This window comes from Nannobrachium achirus (genome assembly GCF_963921795.1).
Source record: "Nannobrachium achirus genome assembly, chromosome: 10".
NCBI lineage: Eukaryota > Metazoa > Chordata > Actinopteri > Myctophiformes > Myctophidae > Nannobrachium > Nannobrachium achirus.
The window spans coordinates 42,885,609-42,898,745 of NC_137819.1; the positions used below are offsets into that span (position 1 = coordinate 42,885,609).

At 42.2% G+C, this 13,137-nt stretch overlaps 1 protein-coding gene across 1 annotated transcript; it reads left to right on the forward strand.

Annotated features, from left to right (window-relative positions):
• Nucleotides 1–4,929: 4,929 nt before the first annotated feature.
• Nucleotides 4,930–12,789, forward strand: LOC308293081 (zinc finger protein RFP-like; the record flags this gene model as incomplete). Its single annotated transcript, XM_080735511.1, has 2 exons — nt 4,930–6,577; nt 11,852–12,789. 2 exons carry the CDS (start codon nt 4,930–4,932, stop codon nt 12,787–12,789), a joined length of 2,586 nt encoding a protein of 861 aa, XP_080591637.1.
• Nucleotides 12,790–13,137: the final 348 nt, after the last annotated feature.

The window sequence follows — 13,137 nt, forward strand, 5'->3', positions numbered from 1 at the left end:
GAAGTAGAGAGCGTGACTGAATGAGAAAGAGATGGAGGAGTGGAGGATGTGAAGGGTTAACCTCTACAAACACGCTGAAACGAAAGTTAAAACATTAAACTGTCAGAAAGTAGTTTAGACTCTGGAGGATCGAACTTAAAGCTCTACATCTACTAAAACACTCAATCAACACCACGTTTACAAACTGTGGAAAAGGTGAGTAATACATGATACAGCAGATATAAGGACTTTTTAAAATTTCAGAATAACAGAATAATGTTCAGGTCCTGTGTGAGTTTGTGTGTGTGTGTGTGTGTGTGTGTGTGTGTGTGTGTGTGTGTGTGTGTGTGTGAGATTTGTGTTTGTCCTGGGTTTTTAATGCCAAACTAAAGATATTGAACATCATATGGGTTTGACTTTGAACGTTTGGTTGATGAAATGATTTCTATTGCAGGTTGTGTTGTAAGAGTCTGTTGGTGGGTGCTCTGGAATTTGACTCATTGCCATTACCCTGTGTGCAGCCAGCAAGGTAGGCCTTGATTGTCATGTATTTTCTTTTTGTTACCACATTTGTTTATTGTTCAATATAATGTGTCTGTTGTTGTTTAATACAAGCTACGCTTTATTTATTCAGTTCGATGTTGGATTTGAATGTCCTGACAGGTTGTTCTCAACCTGTGGGTCTGTTTGGGGGGGAGCGGGGGTCCCCGAATGACAGTGAAGGGGACAATTTTCTAGTACATAAAAAAATAATGAAAAGAAAGACCATTACTTTGTCAAAAGTAATAATCAAACTATACTATAAAAACTGGTCAAACTTAGGACAAATTGTCTAATATAATAGTGGCAACATTTGTGAAAATAGCCAATCTACAAAAAATATTATTGAACTCTAGTCTCCATGGCGTGACTAATCAATATATAAGTTTCATGACAGCACAGCACAGTTCACTGGTACAAGGTCAACTAAAGGGATAAACAAAGCGTTTGGCTTGTGTCAATTGAGGTCCTTTTTTAACTCGTATAACATTGAATGACAGACAAATAAGACACAGTACTATGGATGAAATATATACAGTATAAAAAACATAATAAGTAAATGGTATTTACAATAGAAAGGTCAGGGGAGGTTGTTTTCTGTCATAAGTTTTGAGTAGCAGCCGCCTCTAAGTGGCTTTTTCCAAGGTATAGCTTTGTCTGTCCCGTGCATGCCAGTCCAGAATTAAGAATTGAGGATTGGTCAAGCTTCACATGACAATTTGGCTCTCCAGACAAAATCATTCATTCATTCAGAACACATAGAATCTAAAAATATAGAACTAAAACACATAGAAAACACATAGAACATAGAATGTATAGATCTAGAACACAGATTTCATAGCTCTAGAACACATAGAATAAAAATTCACCGCTTCACTTCGAACCGAGGTTCGATTTTAAAGGAAGGTAGGGATTTAGGTGCACTTTCGCCGTGGAGGCAAGTCTTTTCACCGCCGTTGAAGAGCCATTTCGCCATATACCCAGGTTTTATGTTTTCATCATATGGGGTGCCAACTTCACAGAGGTTCAATACTGCTGTCAGACTGTCCATGTTTGCATATTATCCCTTTGTCATTTAAATATTATAGTGACTGTGACAGTGGTGTTACCTGTCAAAGGTGACCATTATGCACTCCATAGTAATCACATCAATACAGATTAGAGCTATTGGAATCTGGTGCGTTCAAAGAAATAATTAATTAATTGATACGTGCACTGCGCAAATTATGTAGGTCAAGTCCCGATATACATCATAGCATTTGATTTGGAAGACTATCATTCTGCTGCTATGCTTTATAGTGAAAAAGGTTTGTAAAATGTATAGGCTATGCCGCAAAATTGTTCTGGTGGGAGGCGCACAGATCCAAACTTCTGTGCCAAATTCTGTCTGTCTACCTGTCTGTCTGCCCACAGTGTGGCAGCCCAGCCACTGCACTGTACCGTGTGTCATTGTTGCCTAGTTAAAGACACCTGACTTAACTTTTTTTTTATCCCACGATTTTGCAACCCATTTTTCACCCAGTGCCAATTATCTAATGTAATCCTGGGCGCTACACTCCCTCTGCCAACCTGGGGAGAGCAACGGACTGACCTCATGCTTCTTGCTATGCATGAATAGTCCAAGCCGCTTCTTTTCACCTGACAGGGGGGGGGGAGTTTCACCGGCTGGACGTAGCGCGTGGAAGGAACACGTTATTCCAACCAGTTCCTTTCCCCTCCATCGGGTGCCCCGGCTGGCCAGGGGACCGATTACTGCATGTTTTTTGTGAGGGTACATTTTTTACCCTATAGGTGACACGGAGAGAACATGCAAACTCCACACAGAAAGGCCCTTTTGCCAACCCCACTTAGGGTCGTTTCATACCGTTATAAGGAGCCTAACTAATTTCGGTTCGGGAGTGCTCCCCGACCCGAAATTATTTAGGTTCGGGGGGAGTTCATGTAAGCAATTTACCCCGAGTGAGAGGACATTATGCTCTCATAATGTCCGCAGTGAGGGTGTTATCGGACGAGGCGCAGCCGAGTCCGATAACACCCTCACTCAGGACATTATGAGAGCATAATGTCCGACCCCGAGTGGTAAATAGCTTTTCTACCACTTTTTCCCGTATACATGAAAGAAAACACATAGTTGTAACTTGCAAGGATCTTAAGTTACAATCATTATTGCCTATAAAACTTCCGCGAGACAGCAGATAGTTCCACAAACAACATCTTCTACTCACCAACAGATGGCGCCAACTCCATACTAATCCATGCGTCTAGCTTACAGCTAAGCTAACGTCAGTTAGAAGTACCGTTCCGGCCGTAAATAGAGGCTGTTCGCTTCCAGAAAGGCATAGGTTCAGAGAAAAGGGGCTTTAAAGTTGGCGGATTGCATTGGATCCAAATAAATCGGCGACTATAGCATGCACGTTAGTAAACATAGGACCGTTGCCACCGTCATTTGTTGGTTGGGGGAAAGGTGTTCCGACTACCTCCTGAAGTCCCCGGATGTACACTGAGGTGCATTGATCTCGGACAAGTCCTCATACAACTTTGCGGCAGTTGTTTTGTCATAACCTCCGGAATTTAGCCAATCAGAATCCAGTATTTGAACACGTGACTAGAAAAAGTGGTAGAACCATACTTTCTTAACGGCTAGTGCCGAAGTCGCTTGTAAATATTGGAGGTCCTTGGCATGACAACATTTGTGGCCGATGAATGAGCATTGCAGGGCGGATACATATTGACTTGCCCTCGCGCTGCACGCTGAATGACTGGAGGTCCAGTGATCGAGTAGCAGCACCAGCAGGCTTCTCTTCTCTCTCTCTCTCACTCACTGACTCACTCACTGAGAAAGCCTGGTAGGCGAGGTTACTCACTCACACTCACAAATGCTCGATCGAGCTCTGTCAAAAACATTTAATCTACAAGCTCACATTATAGACGTGCCGCCTCCCTTGCTGCATGCATGTCATCACACAGTCACAACTCGTCGTGGAAAACAAAACAAAAAATCAACACGGAACACTATAGCAATTAGCAAAGTTGTGACTTTAAGCTCTTCTTTTGTCTTTAAAACGGTCAGCGACGCGTTAGCGATACAAGCTTTGTGTATGTGTATGTGTGTGTGTGTGTGTGTGTGTGTGTCGCCTCCCAGTCCACCACTCTTCGTCTCCAGCGAGAGCCAACTGACTTGTGTCCGCTCTGCGAAGCCCAATACACGGCCACACAAGCATTTGGAAGTCGGCGTGTCTCCCTCCCAAACGGAGATTCACAGCCGAGAATGTGAACGTGAAGCCGGGCTGAATGAATGAGAAGACACCGCTGAGTACCGAAAATTAAGTCGGGAGGTCACAACATTTCGTCAGCACCGTAGAGCCGAATTTAGTCGGTTGACGCCCCCCCGAACCGGGGGATGCGAACCATATTTGGGTTCGCCTAGTGCCGAACCGAACTTAGTTAGGCTCCTTATAACGGTATGGATCGACCCTTAGGGTATGGGCACTGATGACGCGGAGGAGAGAACACACCCCCAGCGCCCTCAGCGTCCCCAGCTGGAATCGAAACCAGGACCCTCTAGCTGTGAGGCGACAGTGCTACCAACTGTGGCACCGTGCCCCTTCGACTTAACATTTTAACACATAGCATGCCATCATAGGGTTAATGGAACTCACCGGGGTGCGTGTGCGTGCGATGTGCGTGCAGGCCTCGGCCTGTGTGACGGCCACGGGTGTGATCGTTAACGTTGCAATGATATAATCCATCAGCGTGGCTTTACATTTTCCATTGACTTAGAGAGCAGCCTCACTGAAGGGGATCTTCGCAGGGCTGCGCACGCGTCATGCGAACGTGCAGCGTGAGTGTTGCGTCACGGCCGCAAAGCGTTATGGGTAATGTAGTGTTTTTGCTAATCTGGCGATAAAAAAGTTATATTGATTATTTATTGGTAGAAACGCCAGGAATGCCAATTTTGATATAAAGACGTTTCCAGACGTCTTTGGCTATTTAAGCAGCCAATGTGTTAAGGACAATTGGAAAAATGGATATAAAAAAAGTCTGACCCTAGAACATTTAGGCGAAATGGCTCTTCAACGGCGGTGAAAAGACTCCTTCATGGCAAAAGTGCCAGGCGAAAGGACCAAATGTCTTTAGGCGAATACGTTTTAAGCGAAAGTGCTGGTGACCGGGATTTACACTCCTTTAAGGCCTTTGGTAGGGCGTTCCACATTTTAGCAGCATAGCAGGAGAACACATTTTACCCCCCTTTTTTTTTTGCCAAATCTGTGTTGGAAGTTATCTGCGGAGCTGCCTCTGATGTAATTTTTGACGTTTTGGAAGTATTTCCATCAGTATGCACTTTTTTACTATACTGGAGGGAGTAATACTAATATATATATACATATTATTTATTTACAGTGTATAGAAATGGCGTGTGCCAGCAGTCTCCTGTCTGAAGAGCAGTTCCTGTGTTCCATCTGTCTGGATGTGTTCACTGATCCAATAACCACTCCATGTGGACACAACTACTGCAACACCTGTATCACACATTACTGGGACACCAGTGATGTGTGTCAGTGTCCACTATGCAACGAACCCTTCGATAAGAGACCAAAGTTCTCTGTTAATAAAGTCCTCTCTGAGATGGCTGATCGGTTAAGGAAAACAAAGCAGCTGGAAAACAATTCCACCTCAAACCAGGAACCTGCTGAATCAGATGAACCAAATGAAGTGACCTGTGACTTCTGTACCGAGACCAAGATCAAGGCTGTGAAGTCCTGCCCAGTGTGTCTGACCTCCTACTGTGACACTCACCTGGAGCCTCATCAGAGAGTCACACAGTTAAAACGACACAAACTAATCAACCCTATAAAGAACCTGGAAGACCTTCTGTGTAAGAAACATGACAGACCTCTGGAGCTGTTCTGTAAGACTGACGGCATGTGTGTTTGTCAGTTCTGCACCGAGTCAGACCACAAGTTACATCAAATTATATCTCTGGAAGAGGCGTATGAAGGAAAGAAGGCTGAGCTGGGAAAGACAGAGGCTGTTGTTCAGCAGATGATCCAGGTGAGACAAGTGAAGATTCAGGAGGTCAAAAACTCAGTACAATTCAGAAGGAAAGATGCAGACAGAGAGATAGCAGACAGTGTGCAGGTTTTCACTGCTCTGATGAGCTGTATTAAGAGAAGCCAGGCTGAGGTCATTGTGGTGATTGAAGAGAAGCAGAAAACAACAGAGAAACAGGCTGAAGGCTTCATTGAAGATCTGCAGCAGGAAATCACTGAGTTAAAAAAGAGAAGCTCTGAGCTGAAGCAGCTCTTACACACTGAAAACCACCTCCACCTCCTCCAGAATTTCACATCCATCAACACCCCTCCACCCACCAAGGACTGGACAAAGGTCAGTGTCCCTCAGGCTTCATATGGGGAGACTGTGAGGACAGCTGTGGCTCAGCTGGAGAAGACACTCAGTCAAGAGATGGAGAAGGAACTGCGTGATGCTGAGCTGAGGAGGATCCAGCAATATGCTGTGGATGTAACTCTGGACCCTGATACAGCACACTGTGCACTCATCCTGTCTGAGGATGGAAAACAAGTGAATGATGGAGATGTAGAGAAGAATTTCCCAGATAACAGTAAGAGATTCTCTTTATATACCTCTGTCTTAGGAAAACAAAGCTTCTCCTCAGGAAGGTTTTACTATGAGGTTCAGGTTAAAGGGAAGACTGACTGGTATTTGGGAGTGGTCAGAGAGTCCATCGACAAGAAAGTGGAAATCACAGTGAGCCCTGATATCGGTTACTGGACTATAAAGTTGATGAATGGAAACGAGTACATGGCTGATGCTCGCCCTCCTGTCCTTCTCCCTGTAAGAGAGGAGGTCCAGAAAGTGGGAGTGTTTGTGGATTATGAGGAAGGTCTGGTCTCCTTTTGTGATGTGGAGGCCAGAGTTCATCTCTACTCTTTCACTGGCTGCACCTTCACTGAGAAACTCTACCCATTCTTCGATTGTGGTTTTAATAATGGGGGTAAAAACTCAGTTCCTCTGATCATCTCTCCTGTCAATCACACTGGTTAGAATTTTCTAAATGTTATCTAAAAGACGGCTATTATACAACAAATTGTTGTAAATGAACCAGTATACTGTATATTACTTTACAAGAGAAATTCCTATCTGGCAGTGCAATATGACTATTCTTCAGCATAAAAAAAAAAAAGATTCCTAAGTGTAACAAATCATTGTATGTATGTGTGGTGTATTGCAACAAACAATAGCTTTTGTATTGGGTATTCTGTCAAAATAAAACAAACTAAAATAGTATTGATGGCATATTCTTATCTGATTTCCGAGGTGCTACGCTGAAATGTGTGACTCCAGAGTTTGCTGTTGTATAACTTAAGTGAAATGAAAAATCTCATCATCAAAAGTTTAATCTTGTTATTTTGTTACAATAGTTGTTTGAGATTATGAAGCAAGTTGTCTACATTTCACATAAATGCAATTAGTTATAAAAAGAATCACCTTTATAACCTGGGACTGCAATTTCTGCAAAACATGATTCCCACAATTTAGGCAGCAAAGCACAAATCTGCCAAAATAGCGCCCTCTTCTGTGACAGAATTCAGGTTAATACAGTATAAGACTTGTCTGACTCTGAACAATGTGGTCTATGTGCATTTCAAATTTGTTTCCTTTCTCTTATTTTGTTAAGTTGTGTTTATTAATTGTGTAAAAATAAAGATTGAATTGAATTGAATGGAATGTTGTACTGTGCATATGTTCAAATTAAAAATGTATTTCTGTTGAAAGGGGATAACCGATTTCACACTGAGGTGCCCAGACTTTTGATTGATTGATTTTATTAGCAGTTTGCATAGGAAAATACATGAAATTACAGATTCAGATTAGGGATGCACAATACTGTTTCTTTTTTTTTTTTTTTTTTCATTTTCTTTTTTTCATTCTGATCCGATATATACATTTGGATATTTCCTGATACTTTACCAATACAGTAGGCTACATAGCAAGTATAAAATATTCATCACCTTTCCATTAAAGGAGTAGTTCAACCTCAAAATGACTTTTTTTTTTCCTATTGATTACTCACAGAGACTTGAGTTCAATAATATCTTTTGGTATTTGTTGCATTCCTAAGACAAAAAACATATTACAATAAATTTACCCCCATTGATTCCGGATGGAGACCCAAATGCATTTGGGTCCCCATATGGAATCAATGGGGGTACATTTACTATAATCTAATTTTTGACTTAGGAATGCGTATACTGTATGTATATATATATATATATATATATATATATTGGACTCAAATCTCCATGGTGTGAGTAGAAAAAAAGTCATTTTGAGGATGAACTACTCCTTTTAAAGCCATTTATTAATTGTGGGATAGGCTTCAGTTCAAATAACAGTGCAGTCATTGCAACTGAGTGCAAAATGCAATGGCAACTCATGTCTCGTCTCTCGTGAGACAAGAGTGGAGGAGCGGGGTGAAGGGTTTGCTGGATAAGATTGTGGGATATAGTTTATTTAATAAATATATGCTAAAACGTTTGGTTATGGGCTTACAATGGCGTGATAATATTGCATATTTCTAAGCCAGAGACTTTATTTTCATTTTTTACGATATCGATATGGATGGTAAGATGCAGATAAAAAATATCTGTGACAGATTTTCTCATCTGTATCTTACGATCCACTTGAATGGAGACAGATATTTTTTATCTGTTTATCTGGCCCAGTGGTAATGGGCCTTACTTCAGATACAAGGTCTAGATGTAAAGGTATAGTTCACCCCAAAACATTTTTTCTATCGAATACTCAACCCATGTGACTTTCATGGATAATTTTTAGTTTTTGTCGCATTCCTAAGCCAATAATTTGAGGAGACTCTTTGTTTCTCCATGGGGAACTACTGCTGGTCATCAAATTATTGGCTTGGGAATGCGACAAAAAAAAAATACCCGTGTCTGTCTGTCTGTCTATCTGGGGTGCAACATATCGAACCGAACTGAAAAATATCGAACCGAATGACCCTGTACCTAACAATACAATACCACTCCACATTCCCCTGGAACCCCCTCAAGGACCCCTAGGGGTCCGCAGAGCCCACTTAAAGAACCACTACCCTATAGGTTGGGTACCGTATTGTTCAAAGTTAAAGAAAAAATACATTGTTATAAACTAGACCAGGTCACCTGGTCGTGCCAGACCCGCAATGAAAACTAGTATGGCACTGAACTAACACATGAACACACAGGATTTTATAGTCTCAGCAACAAAGCGTAGTGAGCTTGTAGATCGGCTGTTTTCACTAGTATGGCACTGAACTAACACATGAACACACAGGATTGTATAGGCTGAGCAGCTGGAAATGTTTGTGAGCTTGTAGATGGGCTGAGGAATTTATAGTGTCAGCAGCTCGTCAGCCAACTCAACTCAGCTGGTCCTGTACAGGTGACGGCACTCAAGGCAATCAGCCCAGCAAGGGAAGGGAGGGGCAGATGAGCAGGCACACTGAGGAAAAAAGGGACAGGCACACTGAGGAAAAGAGGGACCGACAGACCGACCGACAAAGCCTTATGTAGGCCGACCCCCTGGGTCTGGCAAAAATACATTTATAAATCAAGGACATTTCTGTTTATTTTTTGTATTGAAAAAATATTGAACCGTGTCAACAAAATATCAAACCGAATCGAACCGTGAATTTTGTGTATCGTTGCACCCATATATATATATATATATATATATATATATATATATATATTAGGGGTGCCACGGTTCGTTTAGCCCACGGATCGGTTCGTACCTCGGTTTTGGGGTCACGGTTTCGGTACGGTTCGGTACGTGTTTTGCATTAAAAAAAAAAAAAAATGACTTTCCAAAAATCTATTTTTATTTTGCTTCTAAGCGAATTGAATTATGACAGTGCCTCTTAGCCTTAAGGTGGGTTAAAAAAATTAATAATAATATAAAATTAAAATAAAAAGGGGGAAAATTATTTTCTTTTCTATTATCATCATCAATATTGGCCATGTCTTCAGTTTCAAAGTGCTTTTATGAACAAATTGTTTTGCACACAACAAGAGATACTATAGTACTAGGCTACAAGCTTGAGCAAATAGCCTCTGTAAGTTTTCATTACTATAACCAAAATAGACGGGTGTGTTCACTGTGTTGCCAAACTTTGCGAGAGGAATAAGCAACCAGATCTATGAAAACAAGGCTTAAATAAGTGAATATAGGCCACGTGAGGTCTTTAAACCTATACACGTCGGCTATTTGAAAGTGGCCGAGCCGATCTACAAGCTCACCACCGCATCCACCATTATTTAGCCTACAAGCAACTTTACATAAAAACAAGCTCAACGTGGCTTATAATAATCAGACATGGCAACAACACTCACCATGCGTTGTTCCTCCAGTCAGTCAGTGAGTGAGACTAGCGGGTGTCTGACACTCTGGCTGGGGGCTACGCTACGTTTGTTTGTTGCTTGCTAACGCTGCCTGCTATGGTCAGTCTAAAAACAGACTGTAATGATGTTTGGGACTAACAACAACAAGCAGATTTCTCCTGGACTTGTTCTCCATGTTACAACAACTACAATGCGTGCGCTCCGCACTGCACAGCTTAGCGACTAGCTGCTTCGTTTTGTTTTTCTGTCTCTGTGAGGACTCTCAACTGCTTTGCTCTGCTGCGAGTGTGAATGTCGGCTCTTGTTACAGAGTAGGTGGGGGTAAGGGCTACGGTGATGGGACATTAGTGCGTGTTTACTTGCGGAGCGGGGTTTAGTGGAGATTGTCTTGTGCACGATGCACAGTGGCTGTCCAGCTGTAAGAAATTAATTAATTTGCAAACACAAAAAGACCGCGGTTTCTGAAAGGCGTATTGAACCGGGTGCAGGGCGTACCGTACAGTTCGGTTTTATACCGTAAACCGTGGCACCCCTAATATATATATATATATATACCGGTACACATAAAAATATATTTATATACATAAAATAATAAAACAGTCTAAACAGTCAGCCAGTACCCATTCAGGCCGGGTACACATTTTAGTGTATGGGAGGGGCTTACAGTACATGTACAGTATGTATCAACATATTTGTTTTTGTAGGCTAATTTCTGATTTGGGCCTAACTATAGGTTAGGCCTAAATGGGTTAAATAGCCTACCAGTCAGACTGCCACACTCAGGTCAGTGGTCCCCAAACGTTTCAGCTTGAGAACTCAAACTAAAACACTTATAAAGCATTATGAAACTACACCAGCCTTTTTAAAAGGCTGGGTAGTTTCATAATGTGTTAGTTTAATTTGAATGGTGGAAGTAGAGAGAGCAAGAGAGGATGACTGGAGGAGACGAATGGAAGGAGAAAGAGATGGAGACTGGAGAGGAGGAGTGGAGGATGTGAAGGGTTAACTGAACTACAAAGGAGGAGTTCCTCAGTGACGGCTCAGTGACAGCAAATCTAGTGAAATGAAAGTTAAACAACACTCAGACTAGTTTCTAGTTTGGAGGAGGCAGCAGCACACAAGCTCTACAAAACACTCATTCAACTAAACACAGTGAAAAGGTGAGACTTAATATTCTGTAACAGAGATAGTTATTTAAAGTTGTATTAAACTGTATCCACACATATTCTAATTTCTCCAGGCTGGGCAATATATCGAAAATGTGTCGATATATAGGCCTATCGAGGTATCAACATGCAAGGTATACATATTGGATACATATTGGCAAAGATGGAAATGAGGTATTGAAATGAGGTATTGGTGTATGTCAAATTAATTAACAGACACACTGCATGCACGTAGCACATGCAAAAAAGCAGTCCATTTGTAACCATGCAGGTGTGGTTATTTCAATAATTTCTATGTGTACTGTGCAGTGTGCATGCATGGATAAGCTATTCATTATCTGGGTTAAGCAGGCAGTGGACCTAAAGCAGAAAAACATTAAAAACTAGAAGCAGTGCTCTTCCGAGCACAGGTCTCCACCAGGTCAGGTATTACTGTAATTATTGTGGCCTCCTGGTGGTGCTAAATGTGAAAAAGTTGCCATGTCTTCTTATCGAATATAGAAGGTTTTCCTAATATCACCAGATCCGATGCATAACCATTAACCTGTGAACATTTATTATTCTTTTGATACATTTTCCATTGTGTAGAAATGGCATCTGCGAGCAGTCTCCTGTCTGAAGAGCAGTCCCTGTGTTCTATCTGTCTGGATGTGTTCACTGGACACAACTACTGCAGAGAGACAGAGGCTGAAGTTCAGCAGATGATCCAGGTGAGACAAGTGAAGATTCAGGAGGTCAAACACTCAGTACAGCTCAGCAAGAAAGATGCAGACAGAGAGATGGCGGACAGTGTGCAGGTCTTCACTGCTCTGATCAGCTGTATTTGGAGAAGCCAGGCTGAGGTCATTGAGGTGATTGAAGAGAAGCTGAAAACAACAGAGAAACAGGCTGATTGCTTCATTAAAGATCTGCAGCAGGAAATCACAGAGTTAGAGAAGAGAAGCTCTGAACTGAAGCAACTCTCACACACTGAAGACCACCTCCTCCAGAACATCCCATCCTTCAACACCCCTCCACCCACCAAGGACTGGACAAAGGTCAGAGTCTCTCAGGCTTCACGTGGGGAGACTGTGAGGACAGCTGTGGCTCAGCTGGAGAAGACACTCAGTCAAGAGATGGAGAAGGAGCTGCGTGATGCTGAGCTGAGGAGGATCCAGAAATATGCTGTGGATGTAACTCTGGACCCTGATACAGCACACTGTGCACTCATCCTGTCTGAGGATGGAAAACAAGTAAGTTGTGGAAACATAAAGAAGAATTTCCCAGACAACAGAAGGAGATTCTCTCGATATGCCTCTGTCTTGGGAAAACAAAGCTTCTCCTCAGGGAGGTTTTACTATGAGGTTCAGGTTAAAGGGAAGACTGGCTGGTTTTTAGGAGTGGTCAGAGTGACTCCCAACAGCGGTTACTGGACTATAGGGTTGAATAATGGAAATGAGTACATGGCTGCTGCTCGCCCTCCTGTCCTCCTCCCTGTAAGAGAGGAGGTCCAGAAAGTGGGAGTGTTTGTGGATTATGAGGAAGGCGTGGTCTCCTTTTATGATGTGGAGGCCAGAGTTCATCTCTACTCTTTCACTGGCTGCACCTTCACTGAGAAACTCTATCCATTCTTTGATTGTGGCTTTAATAATGGTGGTAAAAACCCAGTTCCTCTGATCATCTCTCCTGTCAATCATATTGGTTAGACTTTTCTTTATGTTGTCTAAAAGAGAGGTGACATGCAACAAAGTGTTTCCGTTATAGACTAACCAGTTTATATTAACTTGAGGAAATCCTGCCTGGTATTCTGAAGGCCTGTCTATACTTCGACCGAAACCGCCGTTTTCGGTCAAAAGGTCCTTTTCTACCATAAAATTATATCCCTCGGGACTTCTGAAAAGCATTGGACCGAACGAGAGTTCGGAAATTTGCACGTCGGAAAACACAACTCACCGAACATTTCGGTCGAAGTATGGAGAGGCCTTGACAGTGCAAATCAGATATGACTATTTCGGTCACCATTAAAACATATTTACATTTACAAGTGTTTAATA